Source organism: Amblyraja radiata, chromosome 38, assembly GCF_010909765.2.
Source record: "Amblyraja radiata isolate CabotCenter1 chromosome 38, sAmbRad1.1.pri, whole genome shotgun sequence".
NCBI lineage: Eukaryota > Metazoa > Chordata > Chondrichthyes > Rajiformes > Rajidae > Amblyraja > Amblyraja radiata.
The window spans coordinates 7186547-7213685 of record NC_045993.1 but is presented as its reverse complement, the minus strand read 5'-3'; the positions used below and the strand labels follow the sequence as shown (position 1 = coordinate 7213685).

Genomic DNA, 27139 nt, shown 5'->3' with positions numbered 1-27139 from the left:
CTCTGCATAGTTTTGTCTACGGGGATCAAGGCTGATCCTCCAGCACATCTCTGAACTGTCCAAGGTGAAGGGTTAGTGATACATAATGTGGGGCGGAGAGTTAAAGGTAATGAGCCCCATATGTAGGGAGTCACTGGACGGGGGAGTTCAGGGTGGGAGAATGAATCTCTAGGGTGGTCAAATAGATGTCCGACATTTTAACCCAGCAACTGAGCAGGTAAAGACCCTCCCCAGATGCAGACTCTGATACCACGAACCTAACAATGGTCAGATCACCAGACCCGCTCTGCAATCTGGGCTGATCCTTCATCAACGTGTGAGGTGGGAAACTGATCAGAAGCAACAGTGAAATCTCAGTTTGATTCCAAGGACAAGCTAGGTCGCTTCAATCCCTCCAGTCTTTGTTCTGCAGCCAAGCCCCCCCCCCCCCCCCAAGGCAGGAGTCCTTCACTGGCAGAGGTTACCTACCAGATGTTACCTTCTGACTGAGATGGGGTGGATATACCTAAGTGAGCAACGAGGAGCATGGTCTTGGAGATTCAATGAGTCGCTAGGAGATTGAGTGAGGGGAGTTGGTCTTAACAGATCTCACAGGCTGCCCCATTATTGGGCAGTCTGGCTACTCGCTGTCTTGTTTGCCACGATCTCTCCAACCAGTTGCTCCAGACCAAGACAGCAATCTACCACCACCACGGAACTGAGGTTATTTAACAACCTGCCTGTTGAACTGCCTCTGGGGTTCAGACTGGCAGCAGAGTTGTCACCTTCTCCCAAGGTGAGATCCTGCCCCCACTCATACATTAGTCTTGGGGTCGGTGGGGGTTCTTTGTCTTCCAGAACATTGGTTGCTCCCTTCCCTGTTGTCATTTGGCTCCGAGACAGGGGACGCCTATCCTGAATTTGAATTGTCCAATTCTTGACGATACCCTGAGTTTGCATTGGCTGCCACTCTGTGTCCCGATAAAGCAGGGAGGTTTCTGTCCAGCTTCACCACCGAGTCGCCATCGTCTGGCCGCCTTCTGTCCTTCGCCCTCTCACTGGTTTTCACCTCGTCCCACTTCTCCAGCTCGGCTAGGGTTTTAGCTGAAAGGAACCAGAGGCACATGCTTCACGTTGGGTTAAATGAGGAAATCAGCAAGATTGAACCGTCCCTGCACCACTTCCCAAACCAAATCCAACAGATTGTTCTGCTCCCATTCACACCCCTCCAGACCCATCCAGTGTTTTCCTTCGTCTGAAGAAGGGTTTCGGCCCGAAACGTTGCCTATTTCCTTCGCTCCACAGATGCTGCTGCACCCGCTGAGATTCTCCAGCATTTTTGTGTACCTTCTATACTTATCCTATCATCACCCTCTCTTACATTCTATCCTATATTTAGCGACATATACTCCACGAGATCTATTCTACATATTCATTGAGCTTCATCCCCTTTGATCTCTCATTTTCACACCTTACCCTTCCTTATCTCTCGTTTCCCTCTCCCTTGCCTCTCAGTCTGAAGAAGGCTCTCGACCCGAAACATATTCCTTCCGGCATCCAGAGATGCTGCCTGCCCACTGGGTTACTCCAGCATTTTGTGTCTATCTTTAGTGACTTGCTGGCCAATTTGAACCCCATTCAGAATCGACCACATTGTGTGGGTCTCGAGGACAGGTTGGCCACATTAGGTAAAGGCAGCAAATTATTTCCCCTTTGTGTAAGAAAGAACAGCAGATGCTGGTTTAAATCGAAGGTAGATACAAAATGCTGGAGTAACTCAGTGGGTGATGCAGCATCTTTGGAGAGAAGGATTCCAGCTACCAAGACAGATGTGTACAGCAATTTGTTCTTCCCCCGCACAATTAAAGCATGGAATAATCTTCACCCTACTATAGTTACCCAACCAGATGCAACTAAATTTAAGGTAGCTCTTTCTTCCCAAAAACCCTTTCTGGCTTAAGTCTTCCCTCCACCACCTCCAGTTTAAATTCCATTTGGAATATTTTGGAGGACCAAGAAACCAAGAACCAAGAATCAAGGAATGGGCGACGTTTCAGGTCGAGATCCTTCTTCAGACTGATGGCGGATCAAGGATAGAATGTGGTCGGAGACAGTAAGACTAGTGGGAGAACTGGGAAGGGGGTGGGGATGGAGAGAGAAAGCAAAGGCTATCTGAAGTCACAAAACATTCTATCTTTGTCCCGCCCCATCCCCTGACATCAGTCTGAAGAAGGCTCTCGACCCCGAAACGTCAACCATTCCTCCTCTCCACAAATTATTTTTACAGTGTGAACCAGATGGAGTTTTAAGAACAGAATGGGAACGTTCAGATTCAATGGCCAAAGCTGCGGAAGTCTGCTTCAACAGGGGCCCTGGGTAGGACTCAGTCAATTATGGGTCCAGGCTACAGGGTCAGATAATAGTCTCTGTATCACACACATGCTGGCACAGTTCTAGGGAGTGTATGAGGGAGTGGGCAGACAGTGCAGAGAGACCTTTAGTCAATGTTGCCCCTGCTAGGACAGGTGTGTGTGTGTGTGTGTGTGTGTGTGTGTGTGTGTGTGTGTGTGTGTGTGTGTGTGTGTGTGTGTGTGTGTGTGTGTGTGTGTGTGTGTGTGTGTGTGTGTGTGTGTGTGTGTGTGTGTGTGTGTGTGTGTGTGTGTGTGTGTGCGTTCAGCCTGTGTCTAATGCCCCTGTCCCACTTAGGAAACCTGAACGGAAACCTCTGGAGACTTTGCGCCCCACCCAAGGTTTCCGTGCGGTTCCCGGAGGTTGCAGGTGGTTGCCGGAGGTTGCAGGTAGTGGAAGCAGGTAGGGAGACTGACAAAAAACCTCCGGGAACCGCACGGAAACCTTGGGTGGGGCGCAAAGTCTCCAGAGGTTTCCGTTCAGGTTTCCTAAGTGGGACAGGGGCATTACTCTCCTTGTAGGTTGCACTGCAAGTGGTTTACGCAGGCAAGGTTGACTTCACTTCCCAGTGATGTATTTGTGATTAATAATTGGGGACTTCCTTGGCCAAAATCCAGATCAGCAACGTGTTGATCATTGAAGCGCATTCGGGCCAATAATTCACCTTTATTAATGAACAGGATGGATTGGAACAGGGCGAGCAGTTCATACTGCACTCTCCGGGGGCAATGGGCAAAGACGGGCTTGTGCCCTTCTCTGGTGTAATAAACCGACGACTCTTTTATGGCCTCATTCATTCATCAACCAACGCTCGGAACAGGCTGTCTTTGTGTTCACTTTGCAGTACAAGGATCGCAGAAGCTGACTGTAAACACCGTAAATTAAACCAGACACACGAGACATTCTCACATTCCAAAATGTGATTTCCAGAGAATAGCTTCTAGTACATCTAGGAACTTGTCGCTTGTGTTGCCATGCGCTCTGTTACAGTGGGCTGTGGGTGTGATGGGCTGTATTGGCCCAGAAACACATGGGTGCAATATAAATGAGTGGAAACCCAGTCCGTAGATGCCGATTAACAGATGCTGATTACAAGAGGGTAGACAAAAGTGCTGGAGAAACTCAGCGGGTGCAGCAGCATCTATGGAGCGAAGGAAATAGGCAACGTTTCGTGCCGAAACGTTGCCTATTTCCTTCGCTCCATAGATGCTGCTGCACCCGCTGAGTTTCTCCAGCACTTTTATCTGCCTTCGATTTTCCAGCATCTGCAGTTCCTCCTTAAATGCTGATTACAAGACACCAGTTAACAAAAGATAGACACAAAAAGCTGGAGTAACTCAGCGGGTCAGGCAGCATCTCTGGAGAAAAGGAATAGGTGACTTTTGGGGTCTCGACCCGAAACATCACCTGTTCCTTTTCTCCAGAGATGCTGCCTGACCCGCTGAGTTATTTTTGTGCCAGCATCTGCAGTTCCTTCTTACACACTACCAGTTAACAGAAATTGGTTAGTTGAAACCGGTTAGCAGAAACTAAAGCTGGTTATTGGAGTTTAACAAAAGTTAATCAGAGGGGAAACCAGTAACTAGTAGCCGGTTAGTGCAAGGCCGGTTACCAGAAGCCAGTGAGCAGAAGCTGGTGAGTTTGCGTGTTAGTTCTGTGCCTTTTACCTGCCATGATCTGTCTGCGTTGGCAGGCTTCAGTGGCGAGTGCGAAGGACAGGCTAACAATCCGATGCCTCTCTCCTTCTGCCGGGTGTGTGGATCGGTCAGGGGGGGACCAGCTGCCCTCGACACGGGGACTAAAATCACAAAGAGATAGTCAGGGGCAGGACGCGGGCTCCTCTCTGGAAAGGGGCAGGAAATATTCCAAGGGCAGGTCAGGGTTGGAGCTGGGGGTAAGAGGAATGCTCAGGACAATCTAACCTGCCACTCAGTCCACCTTACAGGGGGCATAATCCAATTGATGTGTAGAGGAAACATTCATTTCTCTCTGGGACCGTTGCACTACAATGCTGAGAACTATATTTTGCACTCTGTATCTTCCCCTTTGCTCTTTAGAGTTTGACTTGATTGTATTTATCAATAGAAACATAGAAACATAGAAAATAGGTGCAGGAGTAGGCCATTTGGCCCTTCGAGCCTGCACCGCCAATCAATATGATCATGGCTGATCATCCAACTCAGTATCCTGTATCTGCCTTCTCTCCATACCCCCTGATCCCTTTAGCCACAAGGGCCACATCTAACTCCCTCTTAAATATAGCCAATGAACTGGCCTCAACTACCTTCTGTGGCAGAGAATTCCAGAGATTCACCACTCTCTGTGTGAAAAATGTTTTTCTCATCTCGGTCCTAAAAGATTTCCCCCTTATCCTTAAACTGTGTGACCCCCTTGTTCTGGACTTCCCCAACATCGGGAACAATCTTCCTGCCATCCTGACATCCCAGGAATCAGTCTGGTGAACCTCCTCTGTACTGCCTCTACGGCAAGAACGTCTTTCCTCAGATTAGGAGACCGAATGGCGTTATCTGAGCTGATTGGATAGCTTGCAAAACAAACTATATCCACTATATTCCGGTACAGGTGACAAAAATATACCTAAAACCTATAAACATCACTCGTAACGAGCACATTGACCGACCCCACATGTCCAGAACATTAACCCCACTCTGATTCTCAATGATAATGGGTACAAACGCTACTCTAACTCAGGAACATCTAACTATTGAGAGTGTGAGTCTCCAAGTAGGCAGGGTTAAGCAATTAGAGGTCTTTGGATATACAGTGTAGGCACAGGCCCTTCAGCCCACCGAGTCCGCGCCGGCCAGCGATCCCCGCCCACTAACACCATCCTAGGGATGATTTATAATTTTATCAAAGCCTGGTTGGATGTACGTCTTTGGAGTGTGGGGACGAAACTGGAGCACCCGGAGAAAACCCACACAGGTTACAGGGAGAAGGTACAGAGAGCACCCGAGATCAGGATCAAACCCGGGTCTCAGGCGCTGTAAGGCAGCAACTCTACTGCTGTGCCAATGTGCTTTGAAGCAAAGCAGCATCAGGAAGTCCCTGGTGATTCTCTGGAAGGGTCTGATGTGTGGCCCGGGCACTCAGCAGGCAAGCCTGATGGTGAGCTACTAATAATGCCAAGGCTCCCTTGAAGGCCAGACTGGGATGGTAAATTGCCCATCAGATTAGGGGCAGAGTCATTTATTTCTGTTGATCAGAGCAGGTGAGGAGACACAGACAGACAGTGGATTCTGCCTGAAATCAACAACATCTAAACCATGTGTATGAAGGAACTAAAGTTGATTTAAACCAAAGATAGACACAAAATGCTGGAGTAACTCAGCGGGTCAGACAGCATCTCTGGAGAAAAGGAATCGGGTCAAGGCCCTTCTTCAGACCACTTCTTAAGAAGGGTCTCCACCCAATAGACAATAGGTGCAGGAGTAGGCCATTTGGCCCTTCGAGCCAGCACCGCCATTCAATGTGATCATGGCTGATCATCCCCAATCAGTACCCCGTTCCTGCCTTCTCCCCATATCCCCTGACTCCGCTATTTTTAAGAGCCCTATCTAGCTCTCTCTTGAAAGCATCCAGAGAACCGGCCTCCACAGACCCGAAACGTCACCTATTCCTTTTCTCCAGAGATGCTGCCTGACCCGCTGAGTTTCTCCAGGATTTTGTGTCTAGCATCTAAACTATGTTGGAAGTATTAAAAACACATGGGTAGGTACATGGATAGGAAAGGTTTAGAGGGATTTGGGTCGATTAGTATTTTGGTTGGCGTGAACATTTGGCCAGAGGGCCTGTTTCAGTGTTCTATGACTCTAATGAAGCAAGGGAGTGGTCTGGTGCACATCAAGGGTCAGAACAAGCTGCTTGACTTGGAACTGAACAAGTGAAATGACCAGCATCAACTCTCATCCCAAGCCAGAGGTCCATTGGCATTTGGGCACCAACAGTTAAACAAAGGGTTATAGAGGGCGTTGATTAACACTGGGCTTTAGTTTGATCCATGGCCTTGCATTGAACTGAGCTTGGCATCGACGTTGAAGAGCGGGCCAGCCAACATCTCCGGAGAAAAGGAATAGGTGACGTTTCGGGTCGAGACCCTTCTTCAGACCGAGTCAGGCAGGGGAGAGGGAAATTAGAGGTATGAAAAGAACAAATCAAAGCCAGCAGCGATGATCAAGGAACGGTGGAGAGACCCAGGGATTGTCCTCCTTGCAGCAGCGAGTGTTAGGGGAAGAGGAAGCAGGTTCAGTAATAGGTTTCAAAGAGGCATTGGACATATTCTTGGGAAACAGGGTTGTGGGGAAGGGATGGAAATTTGGGAGCGGCTATTGGGTTGTTTCAAAGGGTTAGGACATCGCACGAAGGGCTGAACAGCCTCCTCCACTGCAGCGCTCCTCACCTGGGCTTGGTGATCACAGTCTTCACCTCCTCCGGTGTTCTTTGCTTCTCTTGCAGTTGCCCTGGGCTGAAGGGTGGGTCAGGGCCCACATCATTGTAGCGTGACGTCAATGTGACTTGACTGGGTTTACACTGAAAACAAAAGTTGCATCTGGTGGGTGGGTGTGTACGGACACTCAGTGTGAAGATCAGTGCGGCCACACGCACACGTGTTCACTCTATTAAAACACTTGTACACCCATTCTTATCCTTTCTCACACTCACTCAGTCCCACTCACTCTTATCCCTCCCACTGTTACAAACAGGTGGGCCGGGAAGCTGACTCGGAGAGGAGAGGAGGCAACGATAAACGGGGGATATGAGGGGCTGGTAAACGTGGGAAACAGAACTAAAACATGAATGAAAAGTTATTGTCACATGTACAGTGAAATTCTGTGTTTTTGCATAAAATTCGATAAAACCATACAGCAGGCTTCACCAAGGCCAGGGGTCGGCAACCTTGTTCTGCATTGGGGCCAGGACCCGTGCCTGGGGGAGGATGGTGGGCCACCGTAGCGTGACACTTGGTGGTTTTTTTCGCATTCGTTTTCAAGTGTTTTTCAATTTGTTTTCTGCAGTTCCCAGATCGGCTCACCTGCCCTGGGACTGGCTGTATTGCCCAGGTCGTCTGTGTGCCCCGGGACTAGCTGCAGTTCCCAGATCAGCTCGCGTCCCCAGGACTTTCTACAGTTCCCAGGTCGCGAAAACTAATTGAAAAAAAATACGCCTGCGGGCCGGATGATTTCGGGTTACGGGCCGGATCCGGCCCCTGGGCCGTAGGTTGCCGACCCCTGACCTAGGCAGTCGCCCAGGGATTGTCCTCCTTGCAAAGAGTCGCCACGCTGACAAAGATTCCAAAATACTCTCTTATCTTCTCACAGTGGCGAACCAGACCTGCCGCTGCACATGGCCGTAAACAAATAAAGTCATTCAACGGTGCTTAGTAAAAGTAACTCAGCGGGTCAGGCAGCCTCCCTGGAGAACATGCGTGGGTGACGTTTCGGGTCGGGATCCTTCTCCAGAGCCTGAAGGTTCCCGAAGTGAAACGTTACTTATCAGTGATCTCCAGAGATTCTGCCTGAGCCGCTGAGTTACTCCAGCACTTCATGCCTTTTTTTGTAAACCAGCATCTACAGTTCTTTGTGTCTCCAGCAGTGCTTATTGGTTAACGTTAGCACAAAGAATCAAGGAATTGAGGAGAGGGGCAGATAAGTGGGAGTAAGATTTCATAATTGAAACATGTCTCGTAGGAGTAGCAACTCAGCATTCCGTGACAGGATTTTTCAGGAGTTGCGGTTCCAGCTGTCAGGAAGGCTGATGTTTTCACAAGACCGCCCGAGTTGGAGTGAGGAACAAACTGGGAGCAACCATGCAGCTGAGAGTGGACCTTAACCACCAGGGGGAGATAGCACAGCCAATGAGGATAGATTTCTGAGAAGCTATCGACTATAGCTCCACCTTCAACACCATAATCCCGGGATGGCGGGACTGTCATATGCTGATAAAAATGGACCATTCAATGTGATCACGGCTGATCATCCCCAATCAGTACCCCGTTCCTGCCTTCTCCCCATATCCCCCTGACTCCGCTATGGTTAAGAGCCCTATCTAGCTCTCTCTTGAAAGCATCCAGAGAACCGGCCTCCACCGCCCTCTGAGGCAGAGAATTACACAGACTCACCATTCTCTGTGAGAAAAAGTGTTTCCTCGTCTCCGTTCTAAATGGCTTACCCCTTATTCTTAAACTGTGGCCCCTGGTTCTGGACTCCCCCAACATCGGGAACTTGTGTTGTGGCTGAAGCCTCAGATGAGAGCTTCCTGATCTGGTCGGGCTGGGGAACGGGCTCGGGGATGTGGTCTGAATGGTGGCCGATTAGGAAAAGGGGAGATGCAACGAGACGTGGGTGTCATGGTACACCAGTCATTGAAAGCAGGCATGCAGGTGCAGCAGGCAGTGAAGAAAGCGAATGGTATGTTACCATTCATAGCAAAAGGATTTGAGTATAAGAGCAGGGAGGTTCTACTGCAGTTGTACGGGGTCTTGGTGAGACCACACCTGGAGTATTGCGTACAGTTTTGGTCTCCTAATCTGAGGAAATACATTCTTGCCATAGAGGGAGTACAGAGAAGGTTCACCAGACTGATTCCTGGGATGGCAGGACTTTCATATGAAGAAAGACTGGATAGACTCGGCTTGTACTCGCTAGAATTCAGAAGATTGAGGGGGGATCTTATTGAAACCTACAAAATTCTTAAGGGGTTGGACAGGCTAGATGCAGGAAGATTGTTCCCGATGTTGGGGAAGTCCAGAACTAGGGGGGTCACAGTTTAAGGATAAGGGGGAAGTCTTTTAGGACCGAGATGAGAAAATCATTTTTTACACAGAGAGTGGTGAATCTCTGGAATTCTCTGCCACAGAAGGTAGTTGAGGCCACAGTTCATTGGCTATATTTAAGAGGGAGTTAGATGTGGCCCTTGTGGCTAAAGGGATCAGGGGGTATGGAGAGAAGGCAGGGATGGGATACTGAGTTGGATGATCAGCCATGATCATATTGAATGGCGTTGCAGGCTCGAAGGGCCGAATGGCCTACTCCTGCACCTATTTTCTATGTTTCTATGAATACTCTCACCTCTTTCCTGACCAAGCGGTTGTTTTCTCTCGCCTGGTTCTCCACCCTTGCGGGAGGTGGCAGTATCTTTGTCACCAGCTTGCTTGACGTGACCACGCTCGGTACGCCGGGTGCCTCCGTTGCTGCGGCCTGTGCCCTGACAGTGGAGCTGGTTTGTGAGGCCACTGTGCTGGTAGTGAGCGGGGACCACGATAAATGGCTGGTCTGTTGCCTTTTGCCCAGAAAGATCCCTGGGTGGGATCCTGGAGTCCCCGACTTCTGCTCCGTCACTGGTCCCCTCTGTTAATTGAACAGAAGATTCACAGAGTCATACAGCATGGGAACTGGCCCTCTGCCCCAACTTGCCCATGCCGACCAACATGTCCCATCTACAGTAGTCCCACCTGCCTGCTTTTGGCCTATATCCCACCAAAGCAATCCTATCCATGTATCTAAATATTTCTTAAATGTTGCGATCGTCCCAGCCTCAACCATCTCCTCTGGCAGCTTCTTCCATACACCCAACACCCTTTGTGTAAAAAGTTACCCCTCAGTTTCCCATGAAATCTTTCCCCCCTCACCTTAAACCTATGTCCTCTGCTTCTCAATTCCCCTTCTCTGTGCACTTTTGCGATCTATCCCTCTCATGATCTTGTCGACTTCTATAAGATTGTCCTGCATTCCAAGGAATAATATCCTCGCCTGCTCAACTCCCGTTCGCTCAGACCCTCGAGTCCTGGCAACATCCTGGTAAATCTTCTCTGAACCCTTTCAAGTTTGACAACAACTTTCCCACAACAGGGGGAAAGTACATACGTCCTCATCAGGCTATCCCTAACTGTCTTATTCTAGGTTAACAAACTTCAAAACAAAGGCACACAGGGTCATGTTTTCAATTCGTCACAATTTTCTTCAGAGCAAACACTCGGCGTGGTGGTTAGTTGCTGCCTTACAGCGCCAGAGACCTGGGTTCGATCCCGACTACGGGTGCTGTCTGTACGGAGTTTGTATGTTGTCCCTGTGACCTGCATGGATTATCTCTGGAAGCTCCAGTTTCCTCCTGCACTCCAAAGACGTACAGGTTTGTAGGTTAATTGGCTTTGGTTAAAAACAAAAGGTAAATTATCCCTAGTGTGTAGGATGGTGTTCATAAGGTCATAAGTGACAGGAGCAGAATTAGGCCATTTGGCCCATCAAGTCTACTCCGCCATTCAATCATGGCTGATCTATCTCTCCCTCCTGACCCCATTCTACTGCCTGCTCCTTCACATAATGTTAAGTGTGAGTGGGGATCGCTGGTCGGCGCAGACTTGGCGGGACGAAGGACCTGCTTCCACGCGAAACTAAACTAATAGCTAAACTCAGATAGCTTCCAGCATTCTCCAAAGGCACTGACCTTCACAGTTTAAGGATAAGGGGGAAATCCTTTAAAACCGAGATGAGAAGAACTTTTTTCACACAGTGGTGAATCTCTGGAACTCTCTGCCACAGAGGGTAGTCGAGGCCAGTTCATTGGCTATATTTAAGAGGGAGTTAGATGTGGCCCTTGTGGCTAAGGGGATCAGAGGGTATGGAGAGAAGGCAGGTACGGGATACTGAGTTGGATGATCAGCCATGATCATATTGAATGGCAGTGCAGGCTCGAAGGGCCGAATGGCCTACTCCTGCACCTATTTTCTATGTTTCTATGTTTCCATGACCATTGGAATGGAACATAGAAAATTCGGGATATTATCTCATAACAGAGTCTAAACATCTTCCCTCTATCAACCATCAGGCTCTTGCACACGGCTCAGCACCAACCACTACCTCAACATCTATGATCTTCTATAGACCGTGTCCTTAGTTGCATTCTCATGGCTACCTAGTATAATGGCTATTAATTTACTTTAGTATTGATTATTATATATTCATGTGCGTTACTATGTTAACGAGCCTGTTAAGCTGCAGCAAGGGACAGGGTAAGTGCACAGCCTTTTACCCAGAGTAGGGGGATCAAGAACCAGAGGGCACAGGATTAAGGTGAGTGAGGCCAGCATTTTGTGTCTATCTTCGGTTTAAACCCGCATCTGTAGTTCCTTCCTACACAGCTCTGCCAGCTGAACCTTTGGTTATTGGGAAGAAGGAGATGGTCATCTCAGTGGGACGGGCACCACCTGTGCCAGCAGGGACTGGATGTGGCCACCCTACAGTGATGGGGATAGGCTGGACTGCACCCACCAAAGCTGGTGACACCACAACGCTCCTCTGGGCTGCCCTGGCTGTCCTGGTTCTGTCCCTGTCCTGGCTCTGGGCTTGGAGGTGTCGCTTCATCCTCTCCATCTGCTCCTCCGCGCTCATCCTCGGTCTCCTCCCTGGACCCCCGACGGTCAACTCCAGTTGCTCCTGATGATTTAACGACAGATCATGGCACAGTTAAACGTTTCAAGTCACACTCTTAGCTTTTAAGCATCTTAGACATCTGTGGCAAAAAAAAATTGTTACTTCTCCACTTGTTTTGTAAAATGATAAGCAACAAATATTATTCCAGCGGAGTTTCCGGGATTGTTGTCCCAAAGCCACCAAGGCGGTAGAATCGCTGCCTCACAGCGCCAGAGACCCGGGTTCGATCCTGACTATAGGTGCTGTCTGTACCGAGTTTGTACGTTCTCCCCGTGACCTGTGTGGGTTTTCTCCAGGTGCTCCGGTTTCCACCCACACTCCAATGGCGTACAGGTTGGTAGGTTAATTGGCTTGGTATAAGTGCAAATTATACCAAGTGTGTGTGTAGAATAGTGTTAGTGTGCAGGGATCGCTGGTCACCGAGGACTCGTTGGGCCGAAGGGCCTGTGATCGAACTGTATCTCTAAACTAAACTAAACTGAGAGTTTGGGGGAAATGCGTTCCCAGCGGCAAGGGGATTGGTGCTTGAGACTCACAGACAGAAGGGGACCAGCAACAGAGGGAGGGGATGAGATATCCATTCATGCAGTGACTTGTTGAGCGTGGGGCCTGAGAGGGTGATGGAAACAGATTCCATAGGTACCTTCAAAATGGAATTGGGCACAGGAGATGGTTGTAATGCATAGGAAGTAACTGCAGATGCTGGTTTAGTCCGAAGATAGACACAAAACGCTGGAATAACTCAACGGGTCCGGCAACATCTCTGGAGAAGGGTCTCGACCCGAAAGATCACCTATTCCGTTTCTTGAGCGATGCTGTCTGACGCGCCGAGTTACTCCAGCTTTTTGTGTCTCTCTTTGATTGTGATGCAGAGAGTGGTAGCGGTGTGGAATGAGCTTCCAGTGGAAGTGGTGGCGGCAGGTTCGTTGGTATCATTTAAAAATAAATTGGATAGGCATATGGATGAGAAGGGAATGGAGGGTTATGGTATGAGTGCAGGCAGGTGGGACTAAGGGAATAAAGTTGTTCGGCACGGACTTGTAGGGCCGAGATGGCCTGTTTCCGTGCTGTAATTGTTATATGTTATATGGTTATAGGTGTTACCTTGCATTGTCCGTTTGTCACGGAGGGTTCAGGCTGGAGATCGCCCTGATCCTGGTGCTTCTGTTCCCTCTGGGCTACCGGTGATGCCGCTTCAGTCTCCACGCGGACAGAGGTACGCTCGTCATGATACGGCACCTGGGGGAGGGGTGGCCGACATGGGGCATCCTCCACTCCCTGCAGCGTGCCCCAAGGAACAATAAAGAAAGGAATTAGGGACAGCATCTCTGGCTCGCCCCCTATCTTATCCCAGGTGCCATCTTCTTCCCACCATCCGCATCCGATCCACCAATTTTCCCACCCAACATTCCTTACCATTGTCTCCGCCTGCCCGCCATCTCCCCCCCATTGTCCCCCCCCCCACTATCTGCAATCTCCTCCCCATTATCCCCACCCTACTCATCCCATTCTCAATGCTCTGACCCCATCGGCCCGTCAGCCCCCTACTGTTCCACATACTAACCTCTCTTCCACGACTATCCATCCTTTAGTTTAGCTCAGGGATACAGCGCGGAAACAGGCCCATCGGCCCATCGAGTCCGCGCTGACCAGCGAACCCTGTACATTAACACCATCTTACACACCAATTTCACCGAGCCAATTCACCTACAAACCTGTCCGTCCTTGGAGTGTGGGAGGAAAACTGGAACACCCGGAGAAAACCCACGCACGTCACGGGGAGAACGTACAAACTCCGTACAGACAGCACCCATAGTCAGGACCAAACCGGAGTCTCTGGCGCCGTGAGGCAGCAACTCTACCGCTGCACCACCGTGCCACCATTCCTAGCTATCATTTTGTAATCTCCAACGCCACTATCCACCTCTCTACATATCTCCATGGTGACTTTATGCCTACTGTCCTTAACCCTATTCTTACCATCATTTTTCTTCCAATCACACCTGTTCATAAATTATAGGAGCAGAATTAGGCCATTCGGCCCATCAAGTCTACTCCGCCATTCAGTCATGGCTGATCTATCTTTCCCTCTCAACCCCATTCTCTTGCCTTCTCCCCGTAACCCTTGACACCCATAACCCCAGAAACCCTGCCTAATCAAGAAGGAAACACCAATCCAACAGGCTCCCACCTATCTTCTTGGACAAAGCATTGTCAATACGCCACACCTGTAAGTGGTGAAGGAAAGGTTTGCTAAAAGGGGTGCATTTCTTCCAGCTGCATGATCCCACTCACCAGGAGAGGCCCGTAGTGGGCCATTGGCTGCCTCGAGCCAGGAGATGGCAGCGGCGACAGACTTTGGCGGGAGTCCACTGGCAGCAGGGAGTGATGGTCGAGGATCGGAGACACGGCAAATGCCATGGCTGGAGACAGGGAAAGGCAGAGCATTGTGTAAATCCCACCACGCATAAAATCATTCCCACTCGAGGGAAAGCAACAGAATAGACACAACATTGGTAACTAAGGGTTTGGCCTTTTTCTTCAGAGAAGCTGGCTGTCAGCTGAGTTACTCCAGCACTTTGTGTCTATCTACAGCAATTTAAAGCATTGGTACTTCAGGGTATAGGTACTGTATTACGAGAGGCATAGATAGGGTAGACAATCAGAACCTTTGTTTTCAAGGGTGGAAAAGTTCATAGGTCATAGGTGCAGAATTAGGCCATTCGGCCAATCAAGTCAACGCCGCCATTCAATCATGGCTGATCTATCTCTCCCTCTCAACCCCATTCTCCTGCCTTCTCCCCATAACCCCCGACAGCCGTACTAATCAAGAATCTATCAATCTACGCCTTAAACATATCCATTGACTTGGCCTCCACAGCCCTCCGTGGCAATGAATTCCACAGATTCACCCCCCTCTGACTAAAGAAGTCAAGTCAAAGACTAGAGGCGTGGGTTTACGGTGAAAGCGGCAACGTTTAAAGGAGATGGACTGGGCTTTGTTAAAAAAACACAATGGGTGGTAGATGCCTGAGGTGCTGGTGGAGGCAGATACGATAGTGGCATTCCAGAGATTTTTAGATATGTACATCACAGATACATAGAATGGAGCAACATGGATCATGTGCACACAGATGACATTAGTTTAGCTTAGCGTCATGTTCCGCACAGATATTGTGGGCCGAAGGGCCTGTCCCTGTACTTTTCAATGTCCTGTGTTCTAGTATTAAATGCAAACTATTCTAGGTTCTATCATGATTCAGGTCAGTGTCTATGTCCCTGCTGTGTGCCAGAGTCTATAGAGTCTGTACTCCACTCCAAGTCAGGCTCTTGTGCACCCTCATACCACAATGGGCATCACTACCAGCGTGATACAAGCACAACGGTTTCAGAAATATAATTAATACATGATACAGATATCCAGGAATCCGTGTGAGTCAGTGTGTGTGTGTGTGTGTGTGTGGTGTGTGTGTGTGTGTGTGTGTGTGTGTGTGTGAGTGTGTGTGTGTGTGTGTGTGTGAGTGTGTGAGTGTGTGAGTGTGTGTGTGTGTGTGTGAGTGTGTGTGAGTGTGTGTGTGTGTGTGTGTGTGTGAGTGTGTGTGTGTGTGTGTGAGTGTGTGAGTGTGTGAGTGTGTGTGTGTGTGAGTGTGTGAGTGTGTGAGTGTGTGAGTGTGTGAGAGACCCGTCCCCCAGTGAGGGTGAGTGAGTGAGTGTGTGTGTGTGTGTGTGTGTGTGTGTGTGTGTGTGTGTGTGTGTGTGTGTGTGTGTGTGTGTGTGTGTGTGTGTGTGAGACCCATCCCCCAGTAGGGTCCATGTGTGTGTGTGTGTGTGTGTGTGTGTGTGTGTGTGTGTGTGTGTGTGTGTGTGTGTGTGTGTGTGTGTGTGTGTGTGTGTGTGTGTGTGTGTGTGTGTGTGTGTGTGTGTGTGTGTGTGACCCAGTGAGGGGGGAGAGGGGGGACTGCAGCGATCAACTGTTCTCACTGTTACCTGGGTGCCTGGTCGACTCTATTGCGACGTGGAAGTTGTTTTTGTTGTTGCGGAGACCCAGCATCACGTCCTGCATCATCCAGAGGTCCCGCTGGGCTGCTGCTCGCTCCTGGAGAAACACAGCCGTTGTCACTGCGTCCGTCCAGAGCCCCCCCCCCCCCCGTGATCCCACCACAATCACCAACCCAGATCCAGCAATCACCACAATCCATTCACACCCACCACTCAATGCCAATATGGATTCATTCCAATCAACACTCAATTGGACAACATGCTGCCTGACCTGTTGAGTTACGCCAGCATTTAATGGGCCGAATGGCCTAATTCTGCTCATGAGGATTTTGTGTCTAGCTTTGGTATAAACTAGCATCTGCAGTTCTTTTTTATTACATTGACTACATTTTTATAGAGCTGCAATTGCAATCATTTTCCTCTATTAGAAACTTATAAATCAAATTCATTTATTTTTAACTGCTAATCACATCCCAGAACCATTGTCCAAGACCCAAGGTGACCTGATAACCAGAGATTTCTTATCATGTCATTGTTCTAGGAGCAGAGTTAGGCTGTTCGGCCCATCAAGTCTACTCCACCATTCAATCATGGCTGATTTATCTTTCCCTCTCAACCACATTCTCCTGCCATCTCCCCATAACTCCTGGCACCCGCACTAATCAAGATTCCGTCAATTTCCACCTTAAAACTATCCATTGTCTTGGCATCCACAGCCATATGTGGCAATGAATTCCACACAAGGTGCCTGGCCAACTCTGCCTGTGTGTCTTTGCTAATACATACGTTTATGTGCGTGTCTTTGCTCATGCATATATGCTTTTGTGTGTATATGCCTGTTTGTATCCGAGTGCGTCTGAACATGAGAGTACACAGGATCAGTAGAGAGAGAGATACTTGATGGTCAGCCTGGAGAGAGAGGGCTGAAGGGCCTGTTCCTATGCTGTATGATTCTGTATGAGGTGGCTGAATGCAAGTCGTTACATCAGTGTCTTTGTGAGAATGCAGCTCTGTTTGTCTATTCCCTGAACTTGGTGATTGAACCAGGACTGCATGGTGGCGCAGCGGTAGAGTTGCTGACTCACAGTGTCAGAGACCCGGGTTCAATCCTGACCACGGGGTTTATACATAGAAACATAGAAAATAGGTGCAGGAGTAGGCCATTCGGCCCTTCGAACCTGCACCGCCATTCAATATGATCATGGCTGATCATCCAACTTAGTATCCTGTACCTGCCTTCTCTCCATACCCCCTGATCCCTTTAGCCACAAGGGCCACATCTAACTCCCTCTTAAATATAGCCAATGAACTGTGGCCTCAACTACCTTCTGTGGCAGAGAGTTCCAGAGATTCACCACTCTCTGTGTGAAAAATGTTTTCCTCATCTCGGTCCTAAAGGATTTCCCCCTTATCCTTAAACTGTGACCCCTTATTCTGGACTTCCCCAACATTACGGGAATAATCTTCCTGCATCTAGCCTGTCCAACCCCTTAAGAATTTTGTAAGTTTCTATAAGATCCCCCCTCAATCTTCTAAATTCTAGCGAGTCTTTCTAGATTCTAGAAAGTCTATCCAGTCTTTCTTCATATGAAAGTCCTGACATCCCAGGAATCAGTCTGGTTCCTTCTCCCTGTGACCGCGTGGGTTTTCTCCGGGTGCTCTAGGTTTCCTCCCACATTGCAGTCATGCGGCTTTTGTAAGTTGGCCCTAGTGTGCAAGATTGAACTAGTAGATGGGTAGTTTGCGCAAGGCGATCCTCGGTGGGCTGAAGGAACTGTTTCCATGCTGTATCTCTAAAACTTCAGTTCAACAGACCAAGTGATGGCAATGGCCAGAACTGACTGCAGATTGTGAGGTGGTGCCGCTGCCTTTCTACACTGTGGAGGGATCTGTGAACCGGACACAGAAAGGTTCTCCACCTGAAACGTCACCCGTTCCTTCTCTCCACAGATGCTGCCTGTCCCGCTGAGTTACTCCAGCATTTTTGCATCTATCGTCGGTCTAAAACACCGCCCACACAGAAGAGACATGCCGGCTCCATCAACAAACGAGGCGTGACGGGAAGTGAGCAGCATGCGTGTGTGTCGTACCTGGGGGTCCCCACAACGGCTCATCAGCTCTCGGGGGGCTCGGAGACACTCCAGCTCCTCCTCCAGGAACTCGTACTCGCTCCAAGCCTGCTCCATTTCCTGTCCCAGAGTGGAAATGAGTTCAGTTTAGTTTAGTGTCACGTGCACTGAGGTACAGTGAAAAGCTGTTAGTTGCGTGCTAACCAGTCAGCAGGGAGACGATACACGATTACAATCAACCCCTTGCAGCAAAGATCCTCTAGCGAGCAAGATAGCCCACTCGACGAAAAAGATGTAGTACGGTCATGGGCAGATTCACGGGTAATTTTCGGCCCCATTTCCGTAACCAGCTTCCGTCTCCGCACCAAAGATCCCATAGCGGAGAAAAGATACTAGTGCAGAGACGGAAGCCGGTTACAGATACATCCTTGTAAAAATCAAAGTTCTTTGGTAAAAATCGTCTCCTCATTTTCAGAATTATAATTTATTAACACAAACTGTTCCCCCACAATGATTACACTGCGGGTCGGGTCGGGTCCGGTTACTGAAATGGATGAAAAAAAAGGCCCACGTTCCGCTCCGTTGCGTACTACACGTCAGCCCATTGCATTTAGAAGGAGTGGTCTATCTTGCTCCGCTATAGGATTTTTGCCTTGCAGTGTATAGATACATGATAAGGGGGAATAACGTTTAGTGCAAGGTTCAGCATCGTTAGAGTCGGGGTGGGTGTGAGCAGGGAGATGGGGACATGAACATTTCCACAGACATGTTCAACCTGCCCGGACGGTAAAATGGAGGTGGAAGCTGTTTATATGGACTGTTAAAAGGCATTTGATAAATGGGCACTTGGTGGGCCAAAGTGCCTATTTTTCCACGCTGTATCTCTGAACTAAGATAAAAGAATGACAAGGAACGATTCGGTTACATTTACCATGGTACTGAAAGTGCCAGTTCTCTCTGGAGCCCTCGTCCACAAAGGTGGTCGGGCGTGGAGGGGGCCCGTCGGTTGGTGGGCCGAGCCGGTCAAGGGTGATGCAGGAGGCCCTACAGCAGCCTGGGGCTCGCCTGGATCGGGAGCCGCTCCAATACATCCAGCGCCTGGACTGGACTTTGGACTCTTTGTAAATGGCGCCAAAATATGGCGAGTGGTGCATGTGTGATCTATGCTGAGAGAATTTCACTGTGCGGTGCGCATGTGACAATAAAGCACCATGGAGCCATTGAGATGGTGGACAAGGGGTCTTCTTTCAATCTCCAGCTGGGGGTAGGGGATTGAAGGCGGGCACCCAATTCCAACCAGCACTTGGTGTGGGTCTTGGATTCTGAGGGGAGTCTCCCTCCAACACTGAGCCGGGCGCCGGGGAACTGCGGCCGCTCCGAGATTTTTGGTTCTTGGTTTCTTGGTCCACCAAAATATTCCAACTGGAATTTAAACTGGAGGTGGTGGAGGGAGGGCTTAAGCCAGAAAGGGTTATTGGGAAGAAAGAGCTACTTTAAATTTAGTTGCATCTGGTTGGGTAACTATAGTTGGGTGGAGATTATTTCATGCATGCTTTAATTGTGCGGGGGGAAGAACAAATTGCTGTACACATCTGTCTTTGTAGCTGGGATCACAAATTGGATCGAATGCCCTCGTCTGCTCCTAATTGGTTTGGGTTTGGTGTAGGTCTTGCAGTCTATGTTGATCTGACCATTTAACATTTTGTAAAAACGGTTCAAACGGTGAGCTTCACGTCTGTCTCGGAGAGGGTTCCACCCCAGAGAATTCAGAAGTTTGGTGACACTCGCTTCTCTCTCATAGGTGTTAGTAACAAATCGAGCTGCCTGTCTTTGGACACGTTGGATGGAAGAAATGTTTTTATTTGTGTATGGGTCCCATGCTGCAACTGCGTAGTCCAAATGAGGTCTAACGAGGGTGAAGTATAGCTTCTCCTTGACAGGTTGAACAATGATGAAAGTTGCGCCTCAGAAGGTTTAGGACACCTGTTGCTTTCACCGTTGCATGATGAGTCTGACCATTCCAACGCAGATCATTCTGCAATTTGATGCCAAGATACTTGGTTTGTTTGGATTCTTCAAGGGTGGCACCAAGTATATTGTAAGATGTTTCGCCTGGATTCCTCTTCCTGGTGACACGCATAGATGCGTCACCCACCACCACTCCGTTCTACCGGTGAGTGAGGCGATGTGCGCACACTTACCATAGAGAAGTCGCAGAGCCTGGCCCGGGTCTGGATCAGCTCCTCCTGCAGAATCTGCTGCTGCCACAGTAACCTCTTCCCGATGCTCTGCTGCCCTCCAAACTCCGCCAACTGGCCACGGGTCACTTCCAGAGCTCCCTCCAGCTTGTCCTAGAGAGAGACCAGAGTGCACATCAACGCTCGCTGCAACCCTTGGCCTGTGTCGGGTAGACCTCCCCTGTCAAACCTCCTCAGTAAATTCCCTCTGCTGCAACCTCCCCCAGTTCCCACGCCCCTCCCCTCTGGCCAAGTCAGTGGGTATTTTTAAGGCAGAGACGGATGGATTCTTGTTCAAGAAGGAACTGCAGATGCTGGAAAATTGAAGGTAGACCAAAAATGCTGGAGAAACTCAGTGGGTGAGGCAGCATCTATGGAGCGAAGGAAATATGCAACGTTTCGGGCCAAAACCCTTCTACAGACAGACTTAATTAGTACGGGTGTCATGGGTTATGGGGAGAAGGCAGGAGAATGGGATTGAGAGGGATAGATCGATCAGCCATGATTGAATGGCAGAGTAGACTTGATGGGCCGAATGGCCTAATTTTGCTCCTATCCCCCGCCCCCTCCATCTATAACCCTCTCCAGCCCTTTCAGTTATCCTTCCATAGCTCCCTCCAGCTTGTGCACCCTTTTACTTTTAACCTCCGCCAGCTTCTACTGCCTTCTGTCCCTCTGTAATCTCTACCCCCCACAGATCGGTGAGAGCAAACTGTTGCGAAGGGCCTATTTCCTCGCTGTATTTCCTCCTTACCTCTGGCCCTCCCTCCCCCATCTCCAACCCTCGTAGAACCTCTTCCCTGAGCATCCTCCAACACCTACACTTGTGTCATTTCCTCTACGTCCCCCGCTTGCACTGCTGAAACCACCCTCCCCACCCTCTCCCTGCAATTTCAGTCCCATCCCCTCCACAATCCCTGGGCTCCTTGAATGTAGTTGCGCCCTCATTTGGGGCAGTGTTTGATGGGGCAGTGTGCAGAGGTAGAGTCTCGTCGCCAATGCGTTCATGTCTTGAATTCCTTCCCTAAGCATCTCCCCCACCCCTGCTCCTATAGATACGGCCCTTACAGACACCCGCTTTGGCCCAAATGCAGCCACAAGTCCCGTTTCCAGAGCAGGCGGTAGAAACCTTTGCCTGAACATTGGAGTGAAATATCGAAATATATGGAGTGAAGTTTCATCGGCACTGAATTCACACAATAGGGAAGTGAGAGGACACTGACTATCATTCGGGAGGCACGGTGGCGCAGCGGTTGAGTTGCTGCCTTACAGCGCCAGAGACCAGCGTTCGATGCTGTCCACGGGTGCTGTCCCTGTGAATGTGTGGGTTGGGTTTTCATCGGGTGCTGCAGTTTCCTCCCACACTCCAAAGACGCGCAGGTTTGTAGTTCGGTAACAATTGTAAATTGTCCCTAGTGTGTAGGACAGTGCCAGTGCACGGGGAGTGCTAGTCAGAGAGGACCCAGAGGGCCGAAGGGCCTGTTTCCCCGCTGTATCTCTAAACCAAACTAATCAGGGCAGAAGTCTCATTTAGACTCTGCTCTGTCCGTGAGGGAAGGAAGGAAGAAGTGAGGGGAATTTGGTTTGGTGGATTGGGAGGGGAGAGCATCAGTTGCTGGTATTTTTGACTTACCTTCTCTATCTTGAGTGGAGTTGCTTCGGCCACAAGTCCCTGGAGAACTCTGTCCTGCCCGCACAACCTGGTCAACAGCACCTGAGGAGACAACGCAGGGATCATCAGATCCAAACAACAACTGAAGAACATGCATAACCATCCAACCCACACTGCCCTTATCATTAAGAGCATGATAGGATAGTGTAGAGGGTGTCTAGCCCGTGGTGCCCTGCCTTGGGTGAGTTTGAAGTGATAGTGTAGAAGGGTGCGAACCCATTTTGCCCTTGCCCTGGGAGTGTTTGATACGACAGTGAAGAGAGAACCTCAGGTAGACAAAAATGCTGGAGAAACTCAGCGGGTGAGGCAGCGTCTATGGAACGAAGGAATAGGTGACGTTTCGGGTCGAGGCCCCGAAACGTCACCTATTCCTTCGCTCCATAGACGCTGCCTCGCCCGCTGAGTTTCTCCAGCATTTTTGTCTACCTTCGATTTTCCAGCATCTGCAGTTCCTTCTTAAACAAGAGAGAACTTCACTTTGTATTTAACTCAGCGGGACAGGCAGCATCTCTGGAGAGGACATGCTGTTCCTGCCCTACAGTGGTTGATGGGATAGTGCAGGGGGACTTTTACTCTGTGTATAACATTAGTCTTCCACAATCTGGGAATGTTTGAAGGGACATTGAAGAGTAAGCTTTACTCTGTATCCAGCCCACATTGTCCCTGCCCTGGGAGTGTTTGATGGGGTGGTGTTTTACTTTGTATCTCAGCTATATTCTGCTTCCTCTGGGACAGCGAGAAAGGAGCTCCACTCCAGATTATGGCACTGCCCTGTGCCTGTTGAATCTGAGAACGGTTCTTGAAATAGTTTTATTTATCTTAAGAGCTGATGTAAAGAGTTGGGTTTAGCATAGTGGTGCAGCTGGTAAACCCACTGCCTCTCAGCGCCACAGACACCATTCTGATCCTGACCTTAGTTGCTGTCTGTGTGGAGTCTGCATGTTCTTCACACAACTGTGTGGATTTCCACAGGTGATCCGGTTTCCTCCTGCATCCCAAAGACGGGTGGTTTTATAGGTTAATTGGCCTCTGTAAATTGCCCCTGATGTGCAGGGATTGGATGGGAAAACAGACAGACAGACAGACAGACAGACAGACAGACAGACAGACAGACAGACAGACAGACAGACAGACAGACAGACAGACAGACAGACAGATAGATAGACACAAAGTGCTGGAGCAACTCAGCGGGACAGGCAGCATCTCTGGAGAAGGAATGGGTAACATTTCGAGTCGAGACCCTTCTTCAGACTGATGTCAGGGGAGAGGGAGATACATAGATAAGGAAGTGTAAGGTGTGAAAACAGGTAGTGTGGACGGGTGATTGATGGATGGCGTGGACTCGGTGGGCCAGAGACTCTGTTTCCATGCTGTATCTTTCAATCAACCAAGACATTTTGTAGAGGAATAAAAGATTGTCGGTCACAGTGGCGCAGTGGTCGAGTTGCTGCCTTACAGCGCTTAGAATCACACAGTGTGGAAACAGGCCCTTCGGCCCAATTCGACAACAGCCAAGTCAATGAATATCTTTAAAGCAGAGTGGACGAGGATAGGATGTTTCCACTAGTCTAGGACTAGAGGTCACAGCCTCAGAATTAAAGGACGTTCCTTTAGGAAGGAGATGATGAGGAATTTATTTCGTCAAAGGGTGGTGAATTTGTGGAATTCTTTACAACAGAAGGCTGTGGAGGTCTACGGATATTTTTTTGGGCCGTCACGGTGGCGCAGCGGTAGAGTTGTTGACCTACAGGAACGCAGCGCCGGAGACCTGGGTTCAATCCCGACTACGGGTGCTGTCTGTACGGAGTTTGTACGCTCTCCCTGTGACCTGCGAGGGTTTTCTCCGAGATCTTCTTCTTCTTCTTCTTCTTGCGTATGGCATGCACAGCCCAGAGTTGTAAGACAACTTGTTCTGTTTGATCTTCTGTTTGTGCACGCCAGGTTGATTACATTCGTCGAAACATGGTGGACCACGTGAAGGTTGCAATCTCCCACCCCTCCGAGATCTTCAGTTTCCTTGCACACTCCAAAGACGCACAAGTATGTAGGTAAATTGGCTTGGTGGATGTAAAAACTGTCCCTAGTGTGTGTAGGGTGGTGTTAATGTGCGGGGAACTCTGGTCGGCACGGGCCTGATGGGCCGAAGGGCCTGTTTCCGCGCTGAATCTCTAAACTAAACTATAGGATAATCCGAGAGGCTGAAAACCAGACTTACATCAACTTCACTCTCAGCCATTTTAATGGGTTCCGCTGTAAATTCCGGGTAGATATCGACAGCACCTCCCTGCACAGAGAGAGTGAGTGAATGTTAGTGTCCGACCACTCACACCTGACCACTCCCAATGAACCACACACAATAACCCTGAGACTCTCCACATTGTCCAAACACATGGTTACTCTGGTGAGGAATATTAGGTAGACAAAAATGCTGGAGAAACTCAGCGGGTGAGGCAGCATCTATGGAGCGAAGGAATAGGCGACGTTTCGGGTCGAGACCCTTCTTCAGACCTTCGCTCCATAGATGCTGCCTCACCCGCTGAGTTTCGCCAGCATTTTTTGTCTACCTTCGATTTTTGCCAGCATCTGCAGTTCTTTCTTTAACAACTGGTGACTAATGTTGTTCAGTGTTTTGTGGAAACATGAAGATTTTGCAGGTTAATACACAAAAGGACACAAAGTGCTGGAGTATCTCAGCAGGTCAGGCAGCGTCTCTGGAGAACATGGTCAGGTTGAGACCCTTCTTCAGACTCGACCCAAAGCGTCACCTATGTAAAGTTCTGCACGCCTGACTGACCCTGCTGAGTTACTCCAGCACTTTGTGTCCTTTTACTCAGCGTATTTCCACTGCTCCACCCAACGCTCTGCCCACCCCCAGAAACTCTGCCCGAGGTCATCTTCACACTGTGTTTTTGATTTTCTGTTTTTGGATTGAGTTCTGTTTTTTAATTTGTGTCTCTGTGATGTCTTTATTACTTGTTATGTTCCGATTATATGTTATTCCGATTACTATGTAAGGTGTCCTTGAGATGTCTGAAAGGCGCCCATTAAATAAAATTTATTATTATTATTATTATCTTGGTTTGGAACAAGCTTCCTGCCTTAACCCTGCACCCCTCCCAGCCCCAACCACCCCCCATCCCACCCACGTGTGTGTCTCTTTCCTCTCAGTCTAGAAACGTCCCGAATAAAGGCAGCAGTTCTAGAACCATTAGAAAATGTACTCCCCATTTTGACACCCGTTTTCACCCCACTCCCAATCCCCTCCCACCTGCCCACTCCGCTTCTCACACTTTCCCCTCATTTCTGCTCTACTCTCCCCTCCTCTTCCATTCTACGTTCCCCCTCCCTAACCTTCTCCCATCTTCACCACCCTCCTGCTCACCCCATCCCGTTGCCCCCCTCCCCCCCTACTCTCCTGCCTGTTCCACTCTCCCCTCATTTCTACTCTCTCCCTGCTCTTCCCTTCCACTCTCCCCCTCCCATTCTCTTTCTTCCTCCCTCCCACTCCCCTCAGCCCCGCTCCCTCACAGTCGCCCCCCTCCCCACTGACCCTCCTCCCTTCCCGGGCCCGTCCCTCCCCGTTCCCCTGGTTTGCCCCGGCACCGTGATTACATTGACGGAGGGGGCGAGGGAGAGTCTCCGGACCGCGGGCAGCACAGGAACGAAGCCGGCCCGAGGCGAGGTGGGAGGTCGAGGGGGGAGCTGGATGAAGCTGGAACAGCTTCCCTGTAGAAGGGAAAGAGAGAGAGTTAGAGGAAACTTGGCAAGAGAAAGCAGAAAGGTACATGAACAGGAGGTAGACAAAAATGCTGGAGAAACTCAGCGGGTGAGGCAGCATCTATGGAGCGAAGGAATAGGTGATGTTTCGGGTCGAGACCCTTCTTCAGACTGATGTGAGGGGGGGGGGGGGAGGAGGGTGGCAGGAGAAAGAAAGGAGGAGCAGCACCTCATATTTCGCTTGGGCAGTTTGCACCCCAGCGGTATGAACATTGACTTCTCTAATTTCAGGGAGTCCTTACTTTCTCCTCCCCTTCTCAGCTCTCCCTCAGCCCTCTGTCTCCCCCTCTTCCTTTGTTCCTCCCGCCCTCACATCAGTCTGAAGAAGGGTTTCGACCCGAAACCTCGCCTATTTCCTTCGCTCCATAGATGCTGCCTCACCCGCTGAGTTTCTCCAGCATTCTTGTCTACCCTCGATTTTTCAGCATCTGCAGTTCCTTCTTAAACAGGTACATGAACAGGACACATTTGGAGAGATATGGACCAAACGTAAGCAGTTGGGACTAGTGTAGCTGGGACATGTTGGCCCGTGTGGGCAAGTTGCCCCTACCTCTCTCTTCCCAATTTGACCAGCCCTTTAGCCTATTATTAATGTATTATTGGCACACGTACCGAGATACAGTGACAAGCTTTTTGTTGCGTGCTAACCGGTCAGTCAGGAGAGGGGAGAAGAGAAACTGGTCCATGATTATGCAGGTCGCCTTGCCGAAGCAGCGTGAACTGTAGATGGAGTCAGTGGAAGGGAGGTTGGTTTGTGTGGAAGATAGACACAAAATGCTGGAGTAACTCAGCGGGACAGGCAGCATCTCCGGAGAGAAGGAATGGGTGACGTTTCGGGTCGAGACCCTTCTTCAGACTAATGTCAGGGGAGTGGGCGGTGCAGAGATAAGGACGTGTATAGATGAAGAAGTGTAAGGCGTGAAAACAGGACCCAATGGGTCTCGACCCAAATCGTCACCCATTCCTTCCATCCAGAGATGCTGCCTGTCCCGCTGAGTTACTCCAGCACTTTGTGCCTATCTTCGACTTAAACCAGCATCTGCAGTTCCTTCCTACAAGGTCAGTTTGTGTGATAGTCTGGGCCGCGTCCGCAGCTCTCTGCAATTTCTTTAGCCTGCTAAGGAGGTAAAGGGTGCTTTCTTGCCCATGTGCTCTTATACTGCAGGCAACAGGTAATGTGGTCCCCAAAGCTGGGGGGGGGGGGTCACAGAACCCACAGTCTCTGCCCCCAGGGGTCACAGTCATTCAGCTCATACACCGCCGACCCCCCCTGTGGTTACCCAGTCACTGGGCTCCAGGAGGAGGGGGAGGGGAGGGGAAAGGGGAGTCTCTCCAGGGGGAGGGGGTAGGGGAGTATCTGTCCTGTTTTGGGCTCCGCGTGGTCTGTCAGTCTCCCCGTCCCTGGACTCGGAGGTCGGTTCGAACCACCGCTGGAACTTACCGCTGCTGCCGACAGTCTCAGAGCACTTCCCCAGGGCGAGCTGATCGACGGAGCATGCGGTGGGTACCCAACAGCGAACGATGGAGGCTGCTTCATGTAGGGGACGA

The 27139-nt window shown here is 49.8% G+C and overlaps 1 protein-coding gene across 1 annotated transcript; it reads right to left on the bottom strand.

Annotated features, from left to right (window-relative positions):
• On the bottom strand, positions 1-27128 carry LOC116966791 (pleckstrin homology domain-containing family A member 7-like). The gene is made up of 14 exons (XM_033013130.1): positions 27033-27128; positions 25427-25540; positions 24030-24098; positions 21776-21856; positions 20107-20256; positions 17927-18025; positions 15825-15933; positions 14133-14260; positions 12942-13115; positions 11676-11840; positions 9477-9755; positions 6809-6939; positions 4056-4186; positions 1-1083 (listed from the first exon to the last, which is right to left on the bottom strand). Exons 1-14 carry the CDS (start codon positions 27126-27128, stop codon positions 890-892), a joined length of 1920 nt encoding a protein of 639 aa, XP_032869021.1. The 3' UTR covers positions 1-889.
• Between the last annotated feature and the right edge of the window lie 11 nt (positions 27129-27139).